The 24,504-nt window shown below is 36.2% G+C and overlaps 1 protein-coding gene across 1 annotated transcript; it reads right to left on the bottom strand.

Annotated features, from left to right (window-relative positions):
- Positions 1 to 2,323: 2,323 nt before the first annotated feature.
- Positions 2,324 to 22,770, bottom strand: LOC587387 (long-chain-fatty-acid--CoA ligase 5). The gene is made up of 20 exons (XM_011679374.2): positions 22,282 to 22,770; positions 17,580 to 17,763; positions 15,292 to 15,406; positions 14,791 to 14,858; positions 14,088 to 14,189; positions 13,302 to 13,401; positions 12,526 to 12,740; positions 11,653 to 11,704; positions 11,292 to 11,365; positions 9,963 to 10,040; positions 9,223 to 9,357; positions 8,620 to 8,705; positions 8,023 to 8,077; positions 7,455 to 7,550; positions 6,646 to 6,807; positions 5,866 to 5,982; positions 5,057 to 5,200; positions 4,280 to 4,381; positions 3,527 to 3,598; positions 2,324 to 2,724 (listed from the first exon to the last, which is right to left on the bottom strand). The coding sequence occupies exons 2-20, from the start codon at positions 17,751 to 17,753 to the stop codon at positions 2,578 to 2,580; spliced, it is 2,094 nt and encodes a 697-aa protein (XP_011677676.2). The 5' UTR covers positions 17,754 to 17,763; positions 22,282 to 22,770; the 3' UTR covers positions 2,324 to 2,577.
- Between the last annotated feature and the right edge of the window lie 1,734 nt (positions 22,771 to 24,504).

Genomic DNA, 24,504 nt, shown 5'->3' on the forward strand with positions numbered 1-24,504 from the left:
TGTTTGTATTGATATTATTTTAAACAAACATATTTATCTTATTTGTACAAACTTCACATTTAGGAGAGAGAGAGAGAGAGAGAGAGAGAGAGAGAGGGGGGGTGAAGGGGGAGGGAGAGGTGCGGTAGTATGAGTCACAGAGAGAGAGAGAGAGTGTGTGTGGGTGTGTGAAAGAGACAGACAAATTGAGAGAGAGAGGTTGGGAGACAGACAGAGAGAGACAAACAGGAGAGAGACAGGCAGGAGAGAGAGAGAGAGAGAGAGAGAGAGAGAGAGAGAGAGTGTGTGTGGGTGTGTGAAAGAGACAGACAAATTGAGAGAGAGAGGTTGGGAGACAGACAGAGAGAGACAAACAGGAGAGAGACAGGCAGGAGAGAGAGAGAGAGAGAGAGAGAGAGAGAGAGAGAGAGAGAGATTGGGGGGGGGGGTGATGAAGTGAGTTCAAACATAGGTAAACTTAGCTCTGAAACACACGTGATTACGAGAAATCCCTTCTCCGACTTAAATACTTTTAAAGTATTTCTACGACATTTTGAGTTATGGACTTTAACATCTTTAAAAATCTTTCAATCTGAACATATTTAAGTATTTAAAAAATGAATATTCCCGATAGGCCTATGCATATAGGATTCATTTCAAGACATGGGCTGCATTTCACAGAACCATCTTTGTGATAAGCAATTAAAATTATCTGTCACGATAGTATTAATTTGCCTGGAATACATGCATGTTGTCTACATTAGTCGCTGGTATGCCGTCAAGCCTGTAGCAACCTTACGAGTCGTCAACAATTACATTTTGTTTATAAGAAGAATGCATACAATTCAAATACTTGAACTTGGTGTTATTAGAAGTTCATATTTAATCAATGAAAACAAGATGTAATTCATTGAAATTCGTTAAAAGATTCATAACGTTTATTTCATCATAAAATAGCATTGAATATATTTCGATTGCTTTGTAACAAAATTCTGAACGCTTTACACAATATTTTGAAATAGTATGATCATTACCCGCGTAGTTGTTCACCCAAAATTAAAATCTACATTACAGTTTTTCAAAAGGTGAATATCACGCTGGAAATAATAAGTTCATGTCGTCTATAAAACTCCCCCTTGGGAATAAAATTTGTTTCAGGAGGGCACATAATTATTTTAAAAAATGTATAACAAGTACTTTCCTTCAGAATAGTCCATCTTTTTTATTAAGATCACAAAATGTTAAAGTAAATGCAAATAGTTTGCATGTAGATGTAGCCAATATGCAAGAGATAAACCGCGAAAGAGCCTGGTCAATACTGGAATGTGATCTTTAATTCCTCAACGTAAGCAAGAAATAAATATAAATTTATTCTAATCAGCTTTTAGTCGTCAAAAACTAGATTCAACTAATGAAAGTTTTCATATGAATAATATTTGAGGAATTCGGATCGCCTCTTGCTCATTCTCGACACGGCAATCAGGAAGACGTGAGCAATAATTCTATAAATACCACAACAAAGAAATAAGTAATTTTGTTTGGTATCTACAAAATCACATTTACAAGCATAATGTGCAGCAATATAAGACAAAACAATATCATTGATAACTGGGACCCATTACAGAAAACAATTAGTTGTTTATTAACTTCTTTTCGTAGAATAACCCGTCATGTAACTATCGAAATACATTTAGAATAAAGTTCTTAGTAATTTACATAATGACACTGTGCTAACAATAATAACAATAATTTCATATGCTTTATCTACACCATCTTTACTATGATAAATATATTCATCTTTTTTACATTGAAAGAAACAGAAATGAGCAAAAATATTTGCTTGACCTTTGACATTAATACATGCTAAAATATAAGAGAGAAAAAACAGATATGACCTGCTAATTTACACAATTTGAAAAGATTAAGTACCCGTGAACGGTGATGATAGTTGTTTATGAAAATTTGTGACAAAAATATGGAAACGTTATGTCAATACAGTGTAAACTTGCTAAATTTTCTACTTTTTTTTATGAAATTGCACTCAAACATTGAAAAGTGATCACAGAGTTAATTGTAACAAAATTTCAGTTTTTAAATTTCAGTTTGATGAAATGCATTTTCAGAATGATGGATATCATGATACATCGGCATTGTATTGATTGCAATTTCACCTTGGGCCATAAGCGTACAAGGCGTGGGGAGGATTTATAAAGTTCTGACATTACTAAATATTTGTCAATCGAGTTGCCCGGATAGGAATGTATATTTTGTGAATCTTTCAAGACTAAAATTTCATGGACATAATGAACTGTAAGAGAAATTCCGGAATGCTGATAAACCACTTCCTCCAAGCAAAACAGTTTGATCCTTCATTTTGAACAACAGAATGGAATGCCTCGTGTTCAATTACAAGTGAATTTGCCCATATTTTTACACAATTCGAGGACAAACTGACAACGAACACTTGCTGAATTAGCTGAACTTACACCCCAACCAGAGAAGAGATATTGATTGAGCTTATCTATGGTAACAGCAATCAGATTGGAAAACTGAACATATTTATTGAAACTGATTATAATGAGAGATTGTTTAATTGGGCTATGACGTTGTGTCTGTCGTCGCGTAGAGTTCGTCGAGTTGTTCCTGGAATGCCTTTTGCATCTCCGTTCGTTTCGACTTGAGCGTTGGCGTCAACAGGCCGTTCTGTTCGCTAAACGGCTCGGGGTTGAGACTTATTGCTTGTACCTGTTTCGGGAAAGAATTAGAATTTATTGGAATAACCATCTAAAGAAACACAAGCATGTCTTATCAAGGCTATATATATATCACGTCTGATACCACCACCACCACCAGCACCACCAGCACCACCAATACTACCACCACCACCATCAACACCATCAACATCATTACAGATAACGCATGCCGCACCATGAACGACTGCCGTCACCACTATCGCTATCACCATCGCTATTGCTAACAGAACAAGCAACATTACAACTACTATCACCACAATCGACATCATCACCTTCATCACCAATACCCCCATCACAACCAGCGCCACACCACTACTACTACCATCACCATCACCACCACCACTACTACCACCACCACCATCGCCATCATCAGTAACACCACCACCAACGCCATCACCACCACCACCATCACCACCTCCATCATCATCACCACCAGCACCATCACTACCACCATCATCATCACCACCACCACCATCGCCACCACCACCTCACAAACAAAATCACTAAAGCACCAACAGCACCACGAAGACCACCATTCTGATAGCACCAAATCACCACCAAACCAGGAACATCTCAACTACCAAATAATTTTCATCGTGTTTGAGATTGCCCATCCTAATGCCCTTAATAGAAATATATTTTCTCCGAGAGAAATCTGACGTGTGAAACAATGAATTTCTGGTTTGTGTTAATACAAGGTATATGTTGCCAGTTTCTAAATCAACATTTTTCCAGCATTGACCTCGTTTTGCAGAGATTTAATTCAAAGAGAAACAAAGAGAGTAGGTTTGTACCTGCTCAAAGCCCTGAAGTCCTTCTGCCTTCCCGTGTTGCTGAAGTACTTTCAAGACTTCTTCTGTCACTTTCTACAAAATGAGAATAGGAAAACATTTTCGATACTTTCATTATGAACGAAAATGAAACTAAAGATACCTGAAAAATGATCTGACGTTTAGAAAGTGCACATAAGTATTTAATATGCTCGTTCGAGCATTGTATTGCATTCTACTCAGTGAATTTCTTTTTTGCTAATAATAGCAGACAATATCATTCTGCATATAACCGACAAAAACAAATGTTTGTCAATCGTTTTCCTATTGTTTTTAGAGAGTATTGTAACATACCAAATACTGATTCGGGACATAGTTTGCAGAGATACAAATGAAGATAACAAGACGCCAAATTCAAATTTGTTTGATTTCTTGAGCAATGATTATTAGGAGTACAGCTGACCTTTTATGGAGCTTTCATATCTATCATACATTTTAGTTTAGTGTCTTTGGCTTTCAAACAAACTAATGACCTCTTTCTGTTATTAGATTGACAAAAATGAAGAAAAAAGATTAGTAATTTTTAAAGGTAAAATGGTCATTATTGTCATCATTATCATTACTATTATTATAATTATTATTTTCACAACTGTTTCTATTAATATTATTAGCATTATTATTATTATTATTATTATCGTCATTATTATTATTATTATTATTAATATTATCATCATTATCATTATTATTGTTATCATTATCAACATCATTAAGGCCTACCTTGTTTTGACACAGTTCTTCAAACGATCCAGTAACTCCGACAGATTTAGCTACTTTCTCTATCTCTTGTGGATCGGGAACCACTATTCCTACGATAAAATCCTGTCCAGAAAAAAAAAAGTAAACTTACATGATTTTAAATAATCATGAGAGAGGGAAAGAGAGAGAGAAAGAGAAAGAGAGAGAGAGAGAAGGAGAGAGAGAAGGAGAGAGAGAGAGGGGGGGGGGTGGGTGAAGAAGAGAGGGTGGGAAGGGGGATGACGGATAGAGTGGGGAGGGGGGGGGGGGTAAAATTAAAATATAATCTATAAGCTAAAACAAACAAGAAAACAAACAAAGTCACAAACTAAATGAATATAATAAGGCTTTATCAAGATGATACTCGAGATAGTAATCATCGTTGAACTATTCAGATTCTGCTAATGTAAATATCGAATATCTCTATGAGGGCTCGCATGCCTCTGGGCAACAGTAAAGCTTTGCCATTTCTTTCCTCTTCTCCTTGCTTCTCATTTGCTACTCTTTCTCTATTAAAAAGATGATTTTATTGAAATGTACTATGTTGACTTTGTATATATACTGTGAATTTCTGATTTTTATGGCCAAATAAATAATAATAATATTATATATTAAAAAACAAAACATTTCATAGATTTGTAAATAATTCGTATTGATACTTTTGGTTGGTGACCAATGCTATCATCATATTATTCTATGAAATTATATGCGTAAACGAATGACGGGCCTGTTTTTTTAGATAAATAAAATAATACTCACTCTCATACTGTCACCATAGACGTAGATTTGCATGAGGAGCGGCAGCCTGGTGTATAGATTTTCGATCTTTTCTGGCGCCACGTAGAGACCCTGTGCCAATTTCAGGATCTGCTTCTTACGATCAATGACCGAGAGCGTGCCGTTCTAAAGCGTGCGATAGGTAGCAAAGAAAAGAAGCATTATTTAGGATAATAAAAACTTATGACTGTAACTCATCATTATTGGTAAATCTACCGACTAAAGATGCTTTAATTATGTACCGTTTTCTCTTAACAGTTATGTGGGAAACATAATTATATTATGAATTTATGATTAATTGGATTTTTTCCTGGGATTTGAGAACAATATTTATTTTTGAAGTATCAGCGTTCACGAGAACTGTAATCAAGAATGTCTTTTCGATATATATGATGCAGTAATCAAGTTAACTAAAATGACCAGAACCAAGTACTAGACTTTAATTGTTTAAATAAGTAAAAGTTCTATTACATTATAAAACAAAATAAAGAACAAAACACATACAAAATGATTGAATTCTCTATTCCAAACCACATATATGAAGAATTATGTTGCTCGAAAGAGTTTTTCAGATGCAGTATACTAGTATGACGATTTTAGATTGATAAAATCATCAGATAGAACGCGGTAAGACACTGCAAAAATAATCTTGTCTTTGTGTGACGCGTATTAAACTTTACGTCATTATAACAAAAACCGCCGCGGTTTAGCCGCCAATATCTTAACGAGCCTTTGGTAAATTTAAAACTATCTGGATATTCTGAATAAAACTTTCAATTTTAGCGGCTTACTTTATTCCATCGGCCTATATCACCCGTATGCAGCCATCCATCCTCGTCTAGTGCTTCTTTTGTTTTCTCAGGATCCTTGTAATACCCTGTGAATACATTCTTTCCACGGACACATATCTAAGATAAAGAGTGAGATGGGACAAGAAATATTCAATATTTCAACCTGTCATTTGAAATTGAAACTTACAAAGAGGCATTGATGGCGATAAAGACGAAAAATAAAAGCAAACATGTTCGCCATCTCCACTCCGTGAGGAGTATTCTAACAACTAAGAGTCTTTTATTAAACGTCATAACATCTGGAACAAGTAAAGTTGTTTCAAAGCCCCACTGCACTATTTATAGCTACTTGCGCCCTCTATATAGCAAACAATGCCTAATTGGTGACCATTGGTCCCACATGATCCTCTTTTTCTTATGTTAATTGAGAGCTTATTTGATGAGATAACCACAGGGAGGTCTAATCCCTCCTGGCCAAACTAGTGCGATGGGGCTTTAAAATAAGATATAGGACTGATCAATAATAAAACAGTTCTAACAGCGCACAAGTCTAAACTGTTACCCCTATTGAAAAGTGAAGAAAAAAAAACCGTAATAAGTAAGGAAACCTGCAAGAAAATGTCAATGAGTTTATCGACTAATTAGGAAGAAATCTTTTTTTATTTATGGCAAATTGTATGAGACATTATTTTGATAGCTTTTGGGCAGCATACTGAATGACACAACCCACACCTTGCAACAAAATAAATAAATTAAGTGATTGAACGAAAAATCTTTCACCTCGCCCTGATCGTCTTTGGCGTGGTAGTCGAGATCGGGGACGTCGATCAGTTTGACCTCCATGTCACCTCCCGGCACACCCACGTGACCTGACGTCATGTCGATGTCGACTGAGTGACTGATGACGCTGGTGGTTTCTGTTTGTCCATAACCCTCGAAAAACTGTGAAAAATAAAAGGGAGAGAAATGTGTCGGTACAACATGCCACGGAGGATGCCTCTTGCACATGAGGCGTCTTCTTGCCTGACGGAGAACTGCGTCACCGATTGTTTCGTGACGTAGGACTGCGTCACCGATTGTCTCGTGACGTAGGACTGCGTCACCGATTGTCTCGGTCTTTGACGCACCGTGTGGGGATGAAAGCGTCCAATTAGGAACATTGCAAAATAGGCAGTGCGCCTATACAGGCGGATAAGGTAATCGTATTCACAGTTAATTAGCCCAGGTAATAGCGCACTTGAAATAACGCATCGTCTACAACTGGCAATGGATTTGGATAAAAACCTGTCTAAAGCGAAATTAGTAGCAGGTACAGAAAAAAGAAGAAGATTGTAACATCAAGTTTGAAAGACGCTTTTGCCAAAAGGAAGAATACAACGTGTTATAGGAGGGCAAAATCCCCTTCACTTTAATACCACAAAATCTATAATGATATTCGCGTTGTTTGTAACGTTATAATTCAAACTTGTCTCCCCTCTTTCTCTATTCTTCTTTGCCTTTACCACTGTCTTTCTCCCCTCTATATCGAATTAGGTTATTTCAAATGTTTAATAGTTTGTACGAAATATTTTTTCAAAATTCAAACGTACCGGACATCCCACTGTGATTCGATAGAACGTAGCAACTTCCGCCGAGATGGGAGCTGCACCAGAAAACAAAAAGCGTATCCTTCCGCCAAAGATATCCTTGAAAAGAAAAATTAAAATTAAATGAATAGTTAATAGATTCATGTAAGACTGAATATCTTAATGATCTTCATAAACTTTGCAAATTTATCTCATATTGACGAGCGGTTTATTATTTATGTTCGATTTAGTAGCTCTGTATGTACATAAATAATCATTTGATTCTTTAACTTAACTTAACCCTAACTTAAAACCCATTAGTAACCCTAACCATAACCCTACATCTGACAAGGTAAAGCCCGGAGCATTGTGTTAATTGTATAACCACGTAAAATAAATATCATTACAAAATTATGGCTACAATTTCAAGAACATACTGCCATTTAGATGAATTAGACCCATTCACTTTTTATTTCAATGTTAAAATATTTTTTGTTACTGTATTTTGTATCTGAAAGCAATGCTTACTTGCACATAGTCAAAATCACTGTAATACACCTTTCACTCTTGAAAATATCATTTGAATTCTTACCTGGATCTTCTTAAATACTACTTTGTCCCAGATTGTGTCATTTGACACGATACCTCTGAGAAAAGAAGAAAAAGTAGTTTTAGTATAAGTAGTAGAAGAAGAAGATGATTGAAGAAGGAAAATCGAAGAAAGAGAGGAAGAGGAAGAAGAAGAAAGAGAGGAAGAGGAAGAAGAAGAAATTGTATAATAAATCTAATCAAGTTATTTGTGAAAAAGAACATACAAACCAATCACAAATTAGCAGACATTTTGGATCTCACGGGCATGTAAGGAATTGTCTTTTGAATTCATTTTTTTGGTTAAAATTGATTGTTTTTACTTAAATTAAAATTTGATAAAATACGCATATTGGTGTGATCACATAGACTAAAAAATACAGCTCATATCTAGTATCTTTCTGATATTTTAAAAATCTTTGGTAAGAATAACACTATTTCACACCCTCATGTTATATACAATCATATTGATTGCAGTTGCTTCAACAAATTGGGAAAACACAGCGGTTGAAATATAATTACGAAAAGAAAAATGGCATCACATCTTTTTTTTGCAAATTAAAATGACCTTAACTGCATTATGAAAAAGAAAAAGCATTACTTTTGAAGGTTTTTCAGCTTCTGTTGATAAGCCAAATTGAAGATGAAACGTTTCACTGGACTGCTATTGGCTACTCCTAACGTCACCTGGACAAGGTAATGGAGAAAAAAATTGCAAAATAGGAAAAACGCAAATGTATAGGCCTAATATTAATTGAATTTGATAAAATTATCCATGAAATAGGACAATTAAAAATAATTATACGACTGAACTAAGCGTATAAGGGAGACGGAGGGAGGAAAAAGCAACAACGACAACAATAAACGTTAGACACAACGAAGAGATGTTACGAGTAATGAAATTTATATCTCAACTCATAGGGGAAAATCTGGAAAATATGTAAACTGCTTATTTGAATTTGTGAGGTTTTGAATATCAAGGTAAAGATACAGCTCATCTTGTCTTTAGTTTTTGTTATTACTTGGAATGCCACAATAGAAAGCCGTGTAATTTAGATATCTTCTAGGTTGTCGAGAATATTAGAGACGAAATGAAATTCTGACAGTTTTGAAAATGCAACTGAAAAAATTGTAAGTCATATTAACTGGAATTTTCAATGGAGGCGACTTCGCTGGTCCTTATTGCGTTCGACGTGTTACATACCTGGTGATGTATTCGATTGAAGATCCTGGGAACACCGAAAAAGACGGTAGGTTTTAATGTCTGAAGGTCGTCAAGCAGAAGTAAGGGATCGCCTTGGAAAAAGCCAGCCTGAAAACCTTGTATCATTCCGTGGTACTATAGGAAATAAAACAGCGTCAATGTTAGGAAAAACTACAGAATGCCCAACCACAACAGTTGACCAGACGACCGTGTTTTTTCTTATTCATTTTCGGCATTTTAAAAGAAAATTCCTTGTAAAAACATTTCAAAGACTGATACAAACAAAAACTACATATCGAAAATAATATCGCTAGTGACATTCGTTTGTCTCGCAATGTATGGTCAGCGATACAAAAGAATGTCACTAGCGATATTATTTTCGATACTATATCCGCAATGAGTAATATATTTAGCAAAAATTACATAGTTGCATTGTTCAACATTTTATAAAAGAATCCAATAAATTCACCAATATCGACAAACTAATAAACAAAATAAATAAATATTCTTCTTGCGCATAGATTGTCAACTTCATAATGATATTCATTTCTTTTGAAAACATGGAAGTTATAAAAATCCCTTTAAGCATCTAGTTGAACATATATATTTAATACTGAATGATACCGGTACCCCCATGATGGTTGGTGCCCCCAATCATGGTCGGTACCCCCTCGGTGTTTGGGAGCACGCTACGCCATTGATTATAACCACGGATATCTTGATGATTTAGTATCACTTACCATGTTACCCCTTTCGAAAACGTGGGCTAGAGGTAGATAGCTTATATGGATATCATCTGGACTACCAAAGGAAGGAACCTGAAAGAAAAACGAGACTCAATTATAAAAGGGACCAAGGAGTCCTGGGCCCATAATCCAATATTCAAAAAACTTTACCAAGCTAGTTGTCAACTAATTACATATATTAGATAGCTTAGACAGATACCGAGATGTGATTGGTCCAGAGCTCGTCACGTGATATCAATTGCGAGGATCCAAATTGTTATATTTTCCTGGCCGGTCACTTTTCAGTGTTATATTATACCGGCTGGTGAAATGAATATATTTTTAATCAATGCATGTCGCCCTCGTGAGGACTGTATGTCACTAACTACATACATTACACCATTATCGAGGGCCATTTTATTTTTTCAATATTTTTTTTTCATGAATTTTTTTTTCCCTAGAAATTTTTTTTTCCCCAAAAAATGCTTTTTTGGGTAAATTTTTTTTTTAATAATTTTTTTTGTTTCCCGAAAAATGCTTTTTTGGGTAAGATTTTTTTTTTTTTTTTTTTTTTTTTTTTTTTTTTTTACCCCAATTTTTTTTTTTTTTTTTAAGGTAATCTCGACAAATTATTTTTCCGTAATTTTGATTGTCCCCGAAAAAAAAATAAAAAAATTTCGGGCCAAAAAAAATATGGACCCCCCCCCCCACAAAAAAAAAAAAACAAGGCTATCTAATATAACAGTTATTGACTGGCAGGGGGTATATAACATTCTTTGGACCTGAAGGGAGTTATATTTTCCCTCGTGACCATATTTTCCCTCAGCGCTGCGCGCTTCGGGAAAATATAACCACTTGAGAAATATAACTCCCTTCAGCGGTCCAAACAATGTTATATTACACCCCCTGCCAGTCAATAACTGTATAATAGGCTACATATTTGGTTGGCATTTATCCTAATCAATCGTAAGTTTGCAGTTCCCTATCTCTGATGGAACATTATTACGATATATATCAATCGTAAGTAAGTTGCGATTAATATCAACTCTTAATATGACGGGACCCAGGTCTGTAAAGAGTTGCGACTGAAATAATTTAGTTGATAACTGTATATCAACCACACAGGGCGCTCCAATATCACCCATCTTTAGAAAGGCTACTGATTTTCATGCTCACACTATCCAAGAAATTCTCTCCCACTACCCCCCTAAACACCTGGGCAGTGAAACTTTTTGCAAAAGGAGACTGGTCCCTTGGCGGGGCTTGAACCCATGACCTTCACATCTCCCGATTTGAATGTTTAAACTTTGACAGTTGTACACCACACCTCTCATGATTACTTACGTCAAAGGTAGAGTGGACGTATGCGTGGTTCACAATATGATGACTTTGTGTGAGTGGGACCCCTTTAGGTGTTCCTAAAAGAATAACAGATAAAACAGTTAAAAACCAAATAATTCATTAGCTCGAGCCATTTTTTCAGGGTTTTAGTGTTGATTTTAAGGGGCAGTTGTCCGAGGTAGTTGTTCAGTTAAAAAGATTTTCTTCCTATTTTTTTTTCTTCTGCGAATTTCACTTTCTTAGTGGTGATATGAAATGAGTTAATATAGAGAATATTAAACAAAGAATCTATAACCTTGTGATAGGAATTGTAAAGAAGGGAAACCACTTTCTAACGATGCCCCTCTCTCTTCCATTTTCTTACCAGTCGTTCCGCTTGTGTACACAATCGTATTCAGATCTGTCGGCTTCGGTACCTGAACAGAGAAATAAATATTTATACCAAATTACACCAGGGTGGGGAGTGGCAAATGTGGATATAAACTTGTCAAAGGACATCGCTGCCGGGTGGGGTGCCGGACAGGGATTCGAACCTTCAACCTTTCGGTTGTCAATCAAGTGAACGAACCATTATATAGGAATATTGTGGAATGACCTTTTTACAATTTATTTGATCGAGTCCCCTCTTTATCCGTGTTCTTTCAATTTACTATCATGAGATTATGGTCTATTACATTCATTTTCCATTTTGATCTCATTATTTTCTTTTCAGTCGCTCTTATTTCCTTTATTTTTGCTTTATGTCTCATAGACTTGCATAATTTTATTTCTAGTAGATCAACTTTAAAATATTTGATTTACAAACAATGAAACACACAATGAATCTCTTGAAATTTCCCCTCCTCCTTTACCAATCCATTTTCCTCCTTGCAAACTTCTCTAATAATGATACTCTTCTTTATTCTCGATAGACATCAGCGCATTCTATTTATAACTTCTTTCATCTTTCTTAATCGAAATAGTATACAATTGAGTTTTAGAATCTTCTTCCCTGTCCCCGTCTTATAAAGAGAAGTCCTCCAATCAATCGCAAGTTTGCAGTCTCCTATCTCTGATGTACATAGTCATGTACATAGTTGCGAGTATAATCGCAAATGTTAACGGGTCCCTAGTTTCAGGTATGTGTTGATTCTTTCATAACGACCAACAACAACAAACTAACAAAAAAGAGAAGAAAAAAAGAGAAAAAAAGAGAAAAAAAGAAGGGAAATTAAACATTCCTACTTCAGAAACGTACCACTAGATCACAAGGATTAGATGTTCCTACTTCGATGACGTCATCATAGGACAAAAGCCTAAGTCCCACCGCATCGAATCTGCGTTTGGTTTCTTCCGCGCCTTCACGAGGTAGATCTATGACCACTATGGTCTTTAAATGAGGTATATCAGCTGCATCTTCCAACAGAGATTCCGCTTTGGTCAGGACGTCACAAACCAGTACCGACATATTGGCTGGTTGAAAAACAGAATAATGATTAGAAAACTTGGGAATAAATTTGGGACACTTTGCTCGTCACAAAATCGATTGAAATTTTCAAATGCCTTTCGCCAATTCGGGGATAAGTGTGAGACAGCGATATATCAAGTGGATAGTTGTCTCAGATTGTTTATCATCATCAATTGAATATATTTCATTATAGTCCTACGTTTTTTTATGTACTTGGTTTTAATTTTTCAAGGATGTAAGTTAACTTTCGCAAACTTAATTGTAAAATTACCGCAGCTTCTTATTAGGACGTGCTACTAATTCATCTGTCTTTGCGTCAAATATTAAAGTTTGTATTTCCCCTTCCTCCTCCTCTTATCCAAACAACCCGATCGCCTTATCCCTATTTCGCTCAGTCTATATAACTATGACATACTAATCATTTAGGAAATTAGGATACATGGCTAAGATGCATGGACTACATAGTTAGTCAGGTCGGCAAATTTCAACATATTAGCTGGTAAACAGATATCACAAAATTGGTTGCCACAATAGAAATAATTATATCGAGAGCAACGGTGACTCACTTTGTTTTGCTATATGTTTGAGTGCGTCCTTTCCCAGACTCGTGTATAGAGGTACAGAGACCATGGAATAACATATACACGCAAAGTCCAGGATGGTCCACTACAGGGGAAAAGGCAGATGACAATTTCATTTTAATTGTGTAATATTAAAAGCACTTTTTCGAAGGTGAAGGTTAAAAAAAGCTAAACCCGCATTTTGCATTAATGAATCTCTCACTTTCAGGTGAATTTCTTAAGGCAAAATTTAGAATCTACTAAGTTATTAATAATTACATGCATGTGCCTCAAAATAATTATATTAAACAAAAAGGAGGAACTTTTTTTAAAATTCCCTTCCGCAAATTTCGAATGCTTAGACCCCCCCCCTGTTTTTCTCTCTTGTTAGAAAATGTTCGGCTAACTCTTAGACAAATTCGATCTGACACCCCCGTATTCAAGTCAATATAGTGAAATGACCCCTATCAACTGGCGTATCCTTACCTCATGTGTACTCTGTGAGAAGATTCCAATACACGTCTCACTACTGGTTGTGTAGCCCAGATATACCAACCTGAACCAAACAGACGAGCACTTTCTTACATGCATCAATTACCTCCCTCAAATTCTCAAATTCTAATATCTATGATTTCTGAGAATCTTTTAATGTTGAAACATTTCGGCAAACGTATTTGTTCTCAACTCCATTTGAAATGGTCTATATCAGACTGTCATATTCTTCATGTGTGCGGATGTAGAATTTTGTTTTTTCCGAAAATTGGGGAGGGTATCAGTGGTATATGTAGTTACCTCAGGTCTGCTCTGGGAGAAGATACCAATAAACGTCTCACTACCAGGGGCGTGGCCCAAAGATACCAACCCTGAACCAAACAAGCGAGCTCTCTCTTCCACCTGTAAAACAAAACATTGTCAACCATATTGTTTGGTTACAGCATTAAGAGAAACGAAAACATCAATATAACAAGATTACTATAATGTTGTCGAAGTATTGGTATATTTGTATACTATCTGAAGGTCAAAAGTATTTATATATTTCAATATTATGGTACTCATTCAAATTTGTTTTCATATCCACCTGCTCCTAATATTTTTATGAAGTAAAATGACTTTTTTTAATGATTTGAATTATTGTTAAATAACGAACTGTAAACGTGATGTTTTTAATCGAATATTTGTGAATCATGCATGCAATTTAGCCCTTTGTTGCAATATGTTGATGAACAAATACCTTACCTTACCTTATAGTAATTACATGATCTTTATATTAACCCTTTTCTCTCTTTCTGCATCGTTTGTTTAATCATTTTGCTTCTTTTAAAAAAACTTTTATTTTTTCGTTTGACAAAGTTTTCACCAAGAGACAATTTTTGTTTCCCCGAGACATTCACGATTTAGTGATGAATAGTTGAGGCAAAATTTGGCGTCTGAATATGAAGGTGTGATTCTCGATAGACATGAAGTGAAGAGGCAAGTTTCTTGTCTAGCTGTTTACCTGTGAGAAGGTTATCCATTGATACGGCTGCCCAGGCCCACTCCGATGACCGAGGAATTGTCCGCCATCTAAGAAAAAAAAAGAGAGAACATAGTGAAATAGAAGGGGGGGGGGGGAGAAGAACGTGATAAGCATGGGAAACAATTTGTATCATTAGTCGATTTTACCCGATCAATTTAGATTAATATTAAATGCAGATCCATTTTTATTAATTTTGAACAATGGATTAGTATTATTGCATGCATATGGAAGTATAGATACAAAACTCGACATGAAATAATACTTGCATCACTCCCTTATACGGTTAGAAAAAATAAACAAGTGAAGGGGAAAGTGGAAGCAGTAGACTCATTGCATTTGCATGACATTTTGTCACGGGCCGTCAATTGAGGGGCAGGGGTAGGGGGAGGGGAGGGGTGCGGTTAGGGAGTAACGTTGCATGGTTACGCCATCGACGAAGAATCGAAAGCAAGCTGAAGGAAAGAATGAAAGCAAACTTACTTGAGACTCTTTTCCCTCTTTGAAAGCCCTCGTAAATTGTTGTGACGTCACTGTACTGCTGTGTGGGCGAGTGTTGCTCTTCATTTTTACGAATAACACGAATTCTTTCAGGGCCCTATAACGGATTAGATAAAAGACAACAAAAGGAAGCTATTGCAGAATCACAACAACGAAATGAAGACAATGATCTAATGATAAATAAGACTCGACAGGAGGAAAAGTAGGAAGAGGAAGAATGATAAAAGCTAAGAGAATATGAAGAAGAAAAAAGGGCAAGGAGATGAAGAGGGAGAGAAGTTGAAGAAGAAAATGAAGAATAAGAAGCAGAGGAAGAATGAAGAATAAGAAGCGGAGGAAGAATGAAGAATAAGAAGCGGAGGAAGAATGAAGAATAAGAAGCAGAGGAAGAATGAAGAAGAAGAAGCAGAGGAAGAATGAAGAATAAGAAGCAGAGGAAGAATGAAGAATAAGAAGCAGAGGAAGAATGAAGAATAAGAAGCGGAGGAAGAATGAAGAATAAGAAGCGGAGGAAGAATGAAGAATAAGAAGCAGAGGAAGAATGAAGAAGAAGAAGCAGAGGAAGAATGAAGAATAAGAAGCAGAGGAAGAATGAAGAATAAGAAGCAGAGGAAGAATGAAGAAGAAGAAGCAGAGGAAGAATGAAGAATAAGAAGCAGAGGAAGAATGAAGAATAAGAAGCAGAGGAAGAATGAAGAAGAAGAAGCAGAGGAAGAATGAAGAATGAAGAATGAAGAATAAGAAGCAGAGGAAGAATGAAGAATAAGAAGCAGAGGAAGAATGAAGAATAAGAAGCAGAGGAAGAATGAAGAATAAGAAGCAGAGGAAGAATAAAGAATAAGAAGCAGAGGAAGAATGAAGAATAAGAAGCAGAGGAAGAATGAAGAATAAGAAGCAGAGGAAGAATGAAGAAGAAGAAGCAGAGGAAGAATAAAGAATAAGAAGCAGAGGAAGAATGAAGAATAAGAAGCAGAGGAAGAATGAAGAAGAAGAAGCAGAGGAAGAATGAAGAATAAGAAGCAGAGGAAGAATGAAGAATAAGAAGCAGAGGAAGAATGAAGAATAAGAAGCAGAGGAAGAATGAAGAATAAGAAGCAGAGGAAGAATAAAGAAGAAGAAGCAGAGGAAGAATGAAGAATAAGAAACAGAGGAAGAATGAAGAATAAGAAGCAGAGGAAGAATGAAGAATAAGAAGCAGAGGAAGAATGAAGAATAAGAAGCAGAGGAAGAATGAAGAATAAGAAGTAGAGGAAGAATGAAGAATAAGAAGCAGAGGAAGAATGAAGAATAAGAAACAGAGGAAGAATGAAGAAGAAAAAGCAGAGGAAGAATGAAGAATAAGAAGCAGAGGAAGAATGAAGAAGAAGAAGCAGAGGAAGAATGAAGAATAAGAAGCAGAAGAAGAATAAAGAATAAGAAGCAGAGGAAGAATGAAGAATAAGAAGCAGAGGAAGAATGAAGAATAAGAAGCAGAGGAAGAATGAAGAATAAGAAGCAGAGGAAGAATGAAGAATAAGAAGCAGAGGAAGAATGAAGAATAAGAAGCAGAGGAAGAATGAAGAAGAAGAAGAAGCAGAGGAAGAATAAAGAAGAAGAAGCAGAGGAAGAATGAAGAATAAGAAGCAGAGGAAGAATGAAGAATAAGAAGCAGAGGAAGAATAAAAGAAAAAAGTTAAACGAAGAAAAAGAAGAAGAAATAAAAAAGAAAAAAAGAATAAGAACCAGAGCAACAAGAACGAGAACGAGGAGGAGAAGAGGGAGGAGGAGGAGAAAGAAGAGGAGGAGATGGAGAAGCAGAAGAAGAAGAAGCAGCAGAAGAAGAAGAAGAATAAAGAGAAGAAGAACAAGTAGAACAAGAAGAAGAAATAAATATAGAAAGAGAACAACAATGAAAAACAACATAAAGAGGAAGCAGTAGGAGAAGAAGAAATGTACAAAACGAACCCACCCCCCCCCAAAAAAAAAGAAGATGGATGAGGAGGAGGAAAGACAGCAAGGAGTAGAGGCTGACTAAGAAGAATGAGTAAGTTTGAAGAAAAGGGGGAAGAAGAACGAGAAGGTGAGAAAAACAGAAAATGGGCGAAGAAAAGAAAAAGAAGTGTGCAGAGGAAATAAGTAGAGTGGAAGAAGACGAACCTCCAGAAGATGCAGATGAAGAGAAAATATACAAATAGACGAAAAAGTAGAAGACGGTGGAGAATATCAAAGGAAGAAGAAAAAGGAGGGGAAAAGAAGAAGAAAATGAGGAGGCAGAGGAGGGAGGAGTTTACCTCTTTCATGATAGTTTGGTCGTCGACTGGAAAGATAGTCTTGAAATATGCTGACCCGTGTCTGACTGATTGCGATGACGTAACAGCATAGTTATTACCCAAGATTCCCCTTGCCGAAGCGATCCGAGACAGGGGTTTCCCCTTCGCGAGTACACGAACGCAGAACTCGGCCATCTTCGTAATTCTATATACAGTGCGTCCCAGAAAAAACGAAACCGAGAATTATTGATGTTTTATCATAACTTAACCACAATTATAATTAATACATGACACATATTTGTAAAGCTTAGATCCTCCTCTTTCATTTGGTGCAACTCATATAATGCATATTTCACGCATGAGTGATTAAAATTAATTTGAAGAGAGGAAAACAAAAAGTCATTTGGCGGACGATATCTGAATTTCAAAGAGAAAATCACATTTCTAGAAAGTTGAGTTTCTGCCCTTTCATATGACACCTCAGTCAGTCAGGAAAAATGAGCTAGGAATAACAAAGTTCTGTTTGCTTAAAGTCGTGCTTGTATTTCCATAATTGTATTAAAAAAATTCGTTTTCACTGGCTGCCTGCCGTATCAACAAACGAAATTAACAAAAGACTTAACTCCGTTTCGTTGACAATTAGGCGTAGACGAAAGACTTCATGCATGGCTGATTGTCAACGAAACGGAGTTACGTCTTTTGTCAATTCTGCTTTTTGCCACGGCAGGCACCCAGTGAAAACGAATTCGTTTGTTAAAATTATGAAAATGTAAGGGCTACTGTAAACAAACAGAACTTTGTCATTCCTTGCTCATTTTTCCTGATTGAGGTGTCATATGAAAAGGCAGAAACCTTATTTGGAAACATTATTTTTCCTCTATCAATAATAAATTTCCGTGATTATCTCATGACATAGTTCTACTCTGCCGACTGTACACATATTACCTTTGAACTTTGGAACAAACTACCTTTACATGTCAAAAACTGTCAGACTGTCAACCAATTCAAAACTTGTCTAGACTTAAGACACATTTATTCAAAATTGCTTTTGATGATAAACTTACTCTGTTCACATTGATGTATGTTTCATATGTATTGTAATTTGTATAGGTGTGTTTGCAATCTTTTGTTTTGTTTGATATGTAATTGTTTATCATTGTATTTTGTTTGTTATAGCGCTTAGAGACTTCGGTGTTAAGCGCTTTGTAAGAACTGTTTTTATTATCATTATCATTGTTATTATTGATGAACGTTATTTGAAAATGGTTGGAATATCCCCACCCCATCCACGTGAGGGAAGAAGAGACCTAAATTTTCATTTTTGCTTTCCCAATTGACCAATTTACTATCGTATTTCAATCATGCATGCTTCCCTTTATACGTCATTTCATTGTTCACCTGCTATTGGCATCTCTAAGATGAAATCCGATTTGCATACATTAGTTTTTGTTCAAAACGTAGGCCTATGCACACAATTGACCGTTTTGTAATGTAATCAAATCTAATGCAAACTACTTTGTTAGGTGCCTTGTTACAAATTATATCATTCTCCTGGTACGAATAATTAAATTTCAATATAGTTGTTACTGTCATGTAGGTAGGGCAAGCAATATGGCACTAAACAAAGATCTGTGCATTAAACTTGCTTGCATTAGGCCAAATTGCAAAAAATGAAGTGGTTCTCGTTCCCGCCCGCCTCCTTTTTGGCCGCCGCTATTCACTTTTTTGAAAAAAGCCCCCCCCCCCCCGAAAAAAAGCAAAGGAAAAAAAAAACGAGCTTTTGATATACATTTTGTTTAAATAGCGTCTAAGTAAATACAAATCATTTGGTTTGTCATACATTGCACCAGTTTACTCACATAGCACGATATATGTGAATAAATAGGCTTGGCCAGCTATATTTAGCATGGCAGCCATCTTGGGAAAAATACCCCCCCCCCAAAGCAAAATAGTAAATAGTAATGCCCTTCCTCCTCCTTTTTTTAAAAAGTCCGGACGAGAAACACGTTATTTTTGTTATTTGGCCTTACGGAAATGGCATACTAGTCAACAGGTGTACTGCACTATGCACTGTCATTACTAGTACCTATAATATTATAGATTGTACTTTTAACATGCATATAAACACGCATATCCAGACATCGACCTTTTACTTACATATTATATTTAAGCGACCTTTCAACTACATTCTGAAAACGTGAAATCAAACTGCAGTCAGTTTAATTCGCATCGTGTGAGCTACAGTGGCGGAGATATAATCCATGCAGATCTATTGCATATTTGTTTGCAAATACCCAGTGATTGTATACTCTTTTATTTTTTTCAATGGTTTTGTTAGACAGAATGCAGATTAAGTCGTCAGACATTCGTTATTTCGTCCCACATAAAAACATATCTCGTATGCAATCTAGCTGTACAATGTTTTATATATTGAACCTAATTTAACCTTAATATTATTCAAACACTATAGGCAAATATGACTAGATTAAAAAGGGTGAATTCAAATACGTACGTACGTCAGGATATTCAACATGCCTGAGAATAAGATTACAAGATAAAAAAGCTTACAATGAAATATTAAGCATAAGTAGTATATGTATATTATAGATGGCACCCAGTCTTGATCTGCGATTTCATAGAAATTAAATTGTAGATGTGTATACAGATCATGTTATATAGTGATTAATTCATAAAACAGAGGATATATTTAATTGTTTAATATCCACAAGTATATCTTAGGGTACCAATATGCTTTTTTGTTTGGTTATCTTTCCGTGCTTTCTTATACGATTTATCTGATCGTATTGACCATCAAGAATATATTGCAAGCACTTTGGTAGCTAGAGCTTTACTGCATATACTCGCCTGCATGCATCGATATACTACCATTATAGAACACAATAATGATTTGTATAATATATCCACTGTATTTATTTGTTTGGGAACTCGGACAACATTCATTGACTTCTTATGAGAACCTAAAAAAAAACAAAAAATAAACACACCAAACAATCAGTCAATAAATCAAACAAACAAACTATTACTCTAATTGTATATGAGTGTGATTATCTCTCTTTTAAAGTTATTTGAAATTGTATACATGTACCAGTGAAAACCGAATTTCCGAAAGGAAAACAAAGACTTATGTCTAGTTCATTTCAACAAACAAACCTATGATGAGAAAGCATACTAATGCATGTTTGTTGACCGTGCATCGATAAAAGCATGCATGCTTATCGAAGAGCCGGTTAGCTATACAGTGCGTCCCAGAAAAAAACGAAACCGAGAATTATCGATGTTTAATCATAACTTAATCACAATTATAATTATTAAATGACACATATTTGAAAAGCTTAGACCCTTCCCTTTCATTTGATCATTTTGATGCAACTCATAATATAATGCATATTTCACGCATGAGTGATTATAATCAATTTGAAGAGAGGAAACCAAAAATTCATTTGGCGGACGGTATCTGAATTTCAAAGAGAAAATCACATTTCTAAAAAGTTGAGTTTCTGCCCTTTCATATGACACCTCAAACAGAACTTTGTCATTCCTTGCTCATTTTTCCTGATTGAGGTGTCATATGAAAGTTGCAACAAATGAAAGAAGAGGATCTAAGCTTACCAAATATATGTCATTAATCAATTACTATTATTAAGTTATGATAAAACATCGATAATTCTCGGTTTCGTTTTTTCTGGGACGCACTGTATATTCTGTGAATGATATCATTCAGCCATGAGTCCATGTCAAATGAAAACAAAACTAATATGAAACAGATGATATAAATAGCACATATTCAAACCTCTGTGACACAGCGCTGAACAAATTCTTCACACATATTTTAATCCATTCATTCTTTGATTTTCTAACAAAGAGAATCTACACGCCCAACATACCGTAATTATTATTATAATAATAAAAGCATCAGCGTGCATTGTAAATTCCCAGGCCGTTGTTCAGGTGCCTGACATTGTACCATTGATAGTCAACGAGTCAATAGACAGTTTTCGCGATGTAATCAAATTTAATGCACAAATATTTGTTGAGTGCCTTGTTACAAATTAATTCATTCACTTGTTAAGAATGGATGTGTCTCAATAGTCAGAATTCAAATAGCATACATTAGATGTTGTTACTTATTAGATAGGACAAACATTATGTTTTTTCTTACCCAACAACACGTCAAGAATGCAATTCGCATTCTGACTATTGAAATACAATTATTCGTAACAGATTAATTAAATAATTTGTAACGAGGCACTTGAAGGGAGCGGGGTTTCTGTCTGACCAAAGTGCCCTATCACCTTGGTCTGGCCTATGCAACGTAAGACAATATGTGTGGAAGGGGAGTATATATATATATATATATATATATATGGAGGAGGGGATAGAGGGGTGTATTCTCTCACTGCAGGTGCGCACAAAATCGCGCACCATTCCTCCTCTCAAATGATGTACTCTCTTTTGAGAGCTCTTTCGGATCATACCTTATTTTGGTTTACTCACTCTATATGCTACTCCAATGCCAATCTTTTTTTATAGTCTGATAGAATTTTAACGTTGGTTAATTTCTGTTTAATTTTGCCCAACACAGAACATGGAAATAACAATAAACACGCACACATTGTCGGAGAGATCATTAGCATAAATTATGTGGCATATTAAGGTGTAAATAAAACAGTTACTGCATGGAAACATTGGTATGGTGACTTACGAGAACAGGTTCTTCAGTTGCAAGACCAGGACCAAGCTCTTCTTCGTCTTCCAGGAAAAGTATATAGTCCACCGTCGATCTGATGTAACACGTACTATTAGGCAGGTCTGGTGTTGTGAATGTCGTGGTGAATGTATAGCGCAATAAACTAAAGAGATCAAGCTTGACCAATCCAGGGAACAACTATACGTTCCAGGTCTTTTCTATTCCACCGCAGACAGCTTGGTTGAAAGGGTTGAAACACTTAGGCCAAAGAATAGTGATACGCCTCTCAAAAGCTTTGGGCTGGCTATAGCATACCAACGAATAATATCTACACTTGAATGGAAGTCCTATATACCGGGTAGGTTAGAATTAACTGAATAACCTCGCAGAATAAACATCGTTTCCCGTCAAGTTCTCGTTTGTACTTTGCTTGACTGTTTTCAGTGACAGGAGCTGCCGTGTTTAGAGGTTAAAGGTCATGTTTGTAGAATACTGGTTGTGTGCCACGCAGATTCGGTTGGTAAATATATGACGTTGAAAGATTTTTCAAGTAGTGGGAAGTGGGATACTCGCTTATCATGATATTGATAAGCCTAGCTCTTCCTAACTTGGTTCGTTTTATTAATGCACGTAGAAGCAACTTTAGGTTCAAGTACGACAGTGAATGTACTCACGGCAGACATTAATTGTGCATGTATAAGGAGTATTATATTCCTAATTAATACATACCCATGCTGTTTAGTTAACTATATTTTTTATTCACCCGTCTCTCCTTCTTCCCCCTTCACTGACCATTAAATTTTCTTTCCTTGGCCAAGTTTTCTGTCTTCCAGAGACATGCTCCCTGGTCTTCCTTTCTTTCATTTCCTAAGTTTTGTTTTGGTGCTTTCCTCTCCTTGATCATGTTGATACCCCACTTCTTTTTATTTCCCATGCACTCTCTTTCTTTCTCCACCCCCCTCTCAATCACCTCTCCACTCTTGTGTTAATCTCTCTCAATCTCATCTATCTCATTTCCCCCTCTCTCCATTTATTTCTCCACCTCTCGCTCTCAATCATATATCTCTCTGTTATCTCTTTCCACTCGAGTGGCTTTTCTCTCTCACTCTCTCATCTATTTCTTTCTTTCCCTCTCTCTCCATCTCCTCCTCTATCTCTCCCTCTCAATCACTATACCTCTTTTTTTTTTTATCTCCCTCCACTGTCATGTCTCTAGTTGTCTCTAATTCTCACCTACTTCTTACTCCCCGTCTCTCCACCTATTTCTCTATCCCTCCCTCTCAATCTATATTTATCTCCCCCCCCTCTCTCTCTCTCGCTCCTCTATCATGTCTCTAGTTGTCTCTCATTCTCATCTATTTTTTTTACCCCCTCTCAACCCCCCTCTTTCTCTATCTCTCGCTCTCAATCACTATATCTCTCTTCATCTCTCTCCACTCTCATGTCTCTAGTTGTCTCTAATTCTCACCTACTTCTTACTTCCCCCCTCTCCATCTCTTTCTCTTTCCCTCTCTATCAATCACTGTATCTCTCTTTATCTCTCTCCACTCTAATATCTCTATATACTTGTCTCTCTCGCTCTCTCATCTATTTCTTTCTTTCCCCCTCTCTCTCTCTCCATCTCTTTCTCTATCCCTCCCTCTCAATCACTATATATCTTTCTTCACTCTCATGTCTCTAGTTGTCTCCCTCTCTCATCTATTTCTCTCTTCCCTATCCCTCCCTCTCAATCGCTATATATCTTTCTTCACTCTCATGTCTCTAGTTGTCTCCTTCTCTCATCTATTTCTCTCTTCCCTCTCCACCCCCTCTCTCCATCTCTTTCTCTATCCCTCCCTCTTAATCACTATATATCTTTCTTCACTCTCATGTCTCTAGTTGTCTCCCTCTCTCATCTATTTCTCTTTCCCTCTCCCTCCCTCTCAATCACTATATATCTTTCTTCACTCTCATGTCTCTACTTGTTTCCCTCTCTCATCTATTTCTCTCTTCTCTCTCCCTCCCTCTCAATCACTATATATCTTTCTTCACTCTCATGTCTCTAGTTGTCTCTCATTCTCATCTATTTCTTTACCCCCCTCTCCATCCCTTTCTTTCTCTATCCCTCCCTCTCAATCACGTTATATCTCTTGATCTTTCTCCACTTCGATATCTCTCTTTATCTCTCTCTTCGCTCATGTCTCTAGTTGTCTCTCCACCCTCCTTCTCGATCTCTTTCTCTATCCCTCCCTCCCAATC

This window comes from Strongylocentrotus purpuratus, unplaced genomic scaffold (genome assembly GCF_000002235.5).
Source record: "Strongylocentrotus purpuratus isolate Spur 01 unplaced genomic scaffold, Spur_5.0 spur5_scaffold_10, whole genome shotgun sequence".
In the NCBI taxonomy this organism is placed as follows: domain Eukaryota; kingdom Metazoa; phylum Echinodermata; class Echinoidea; order Camarodonta; family Strongylocentrotidae; genus Strongylocentrotus; species Strongylocentrotus purpuratus.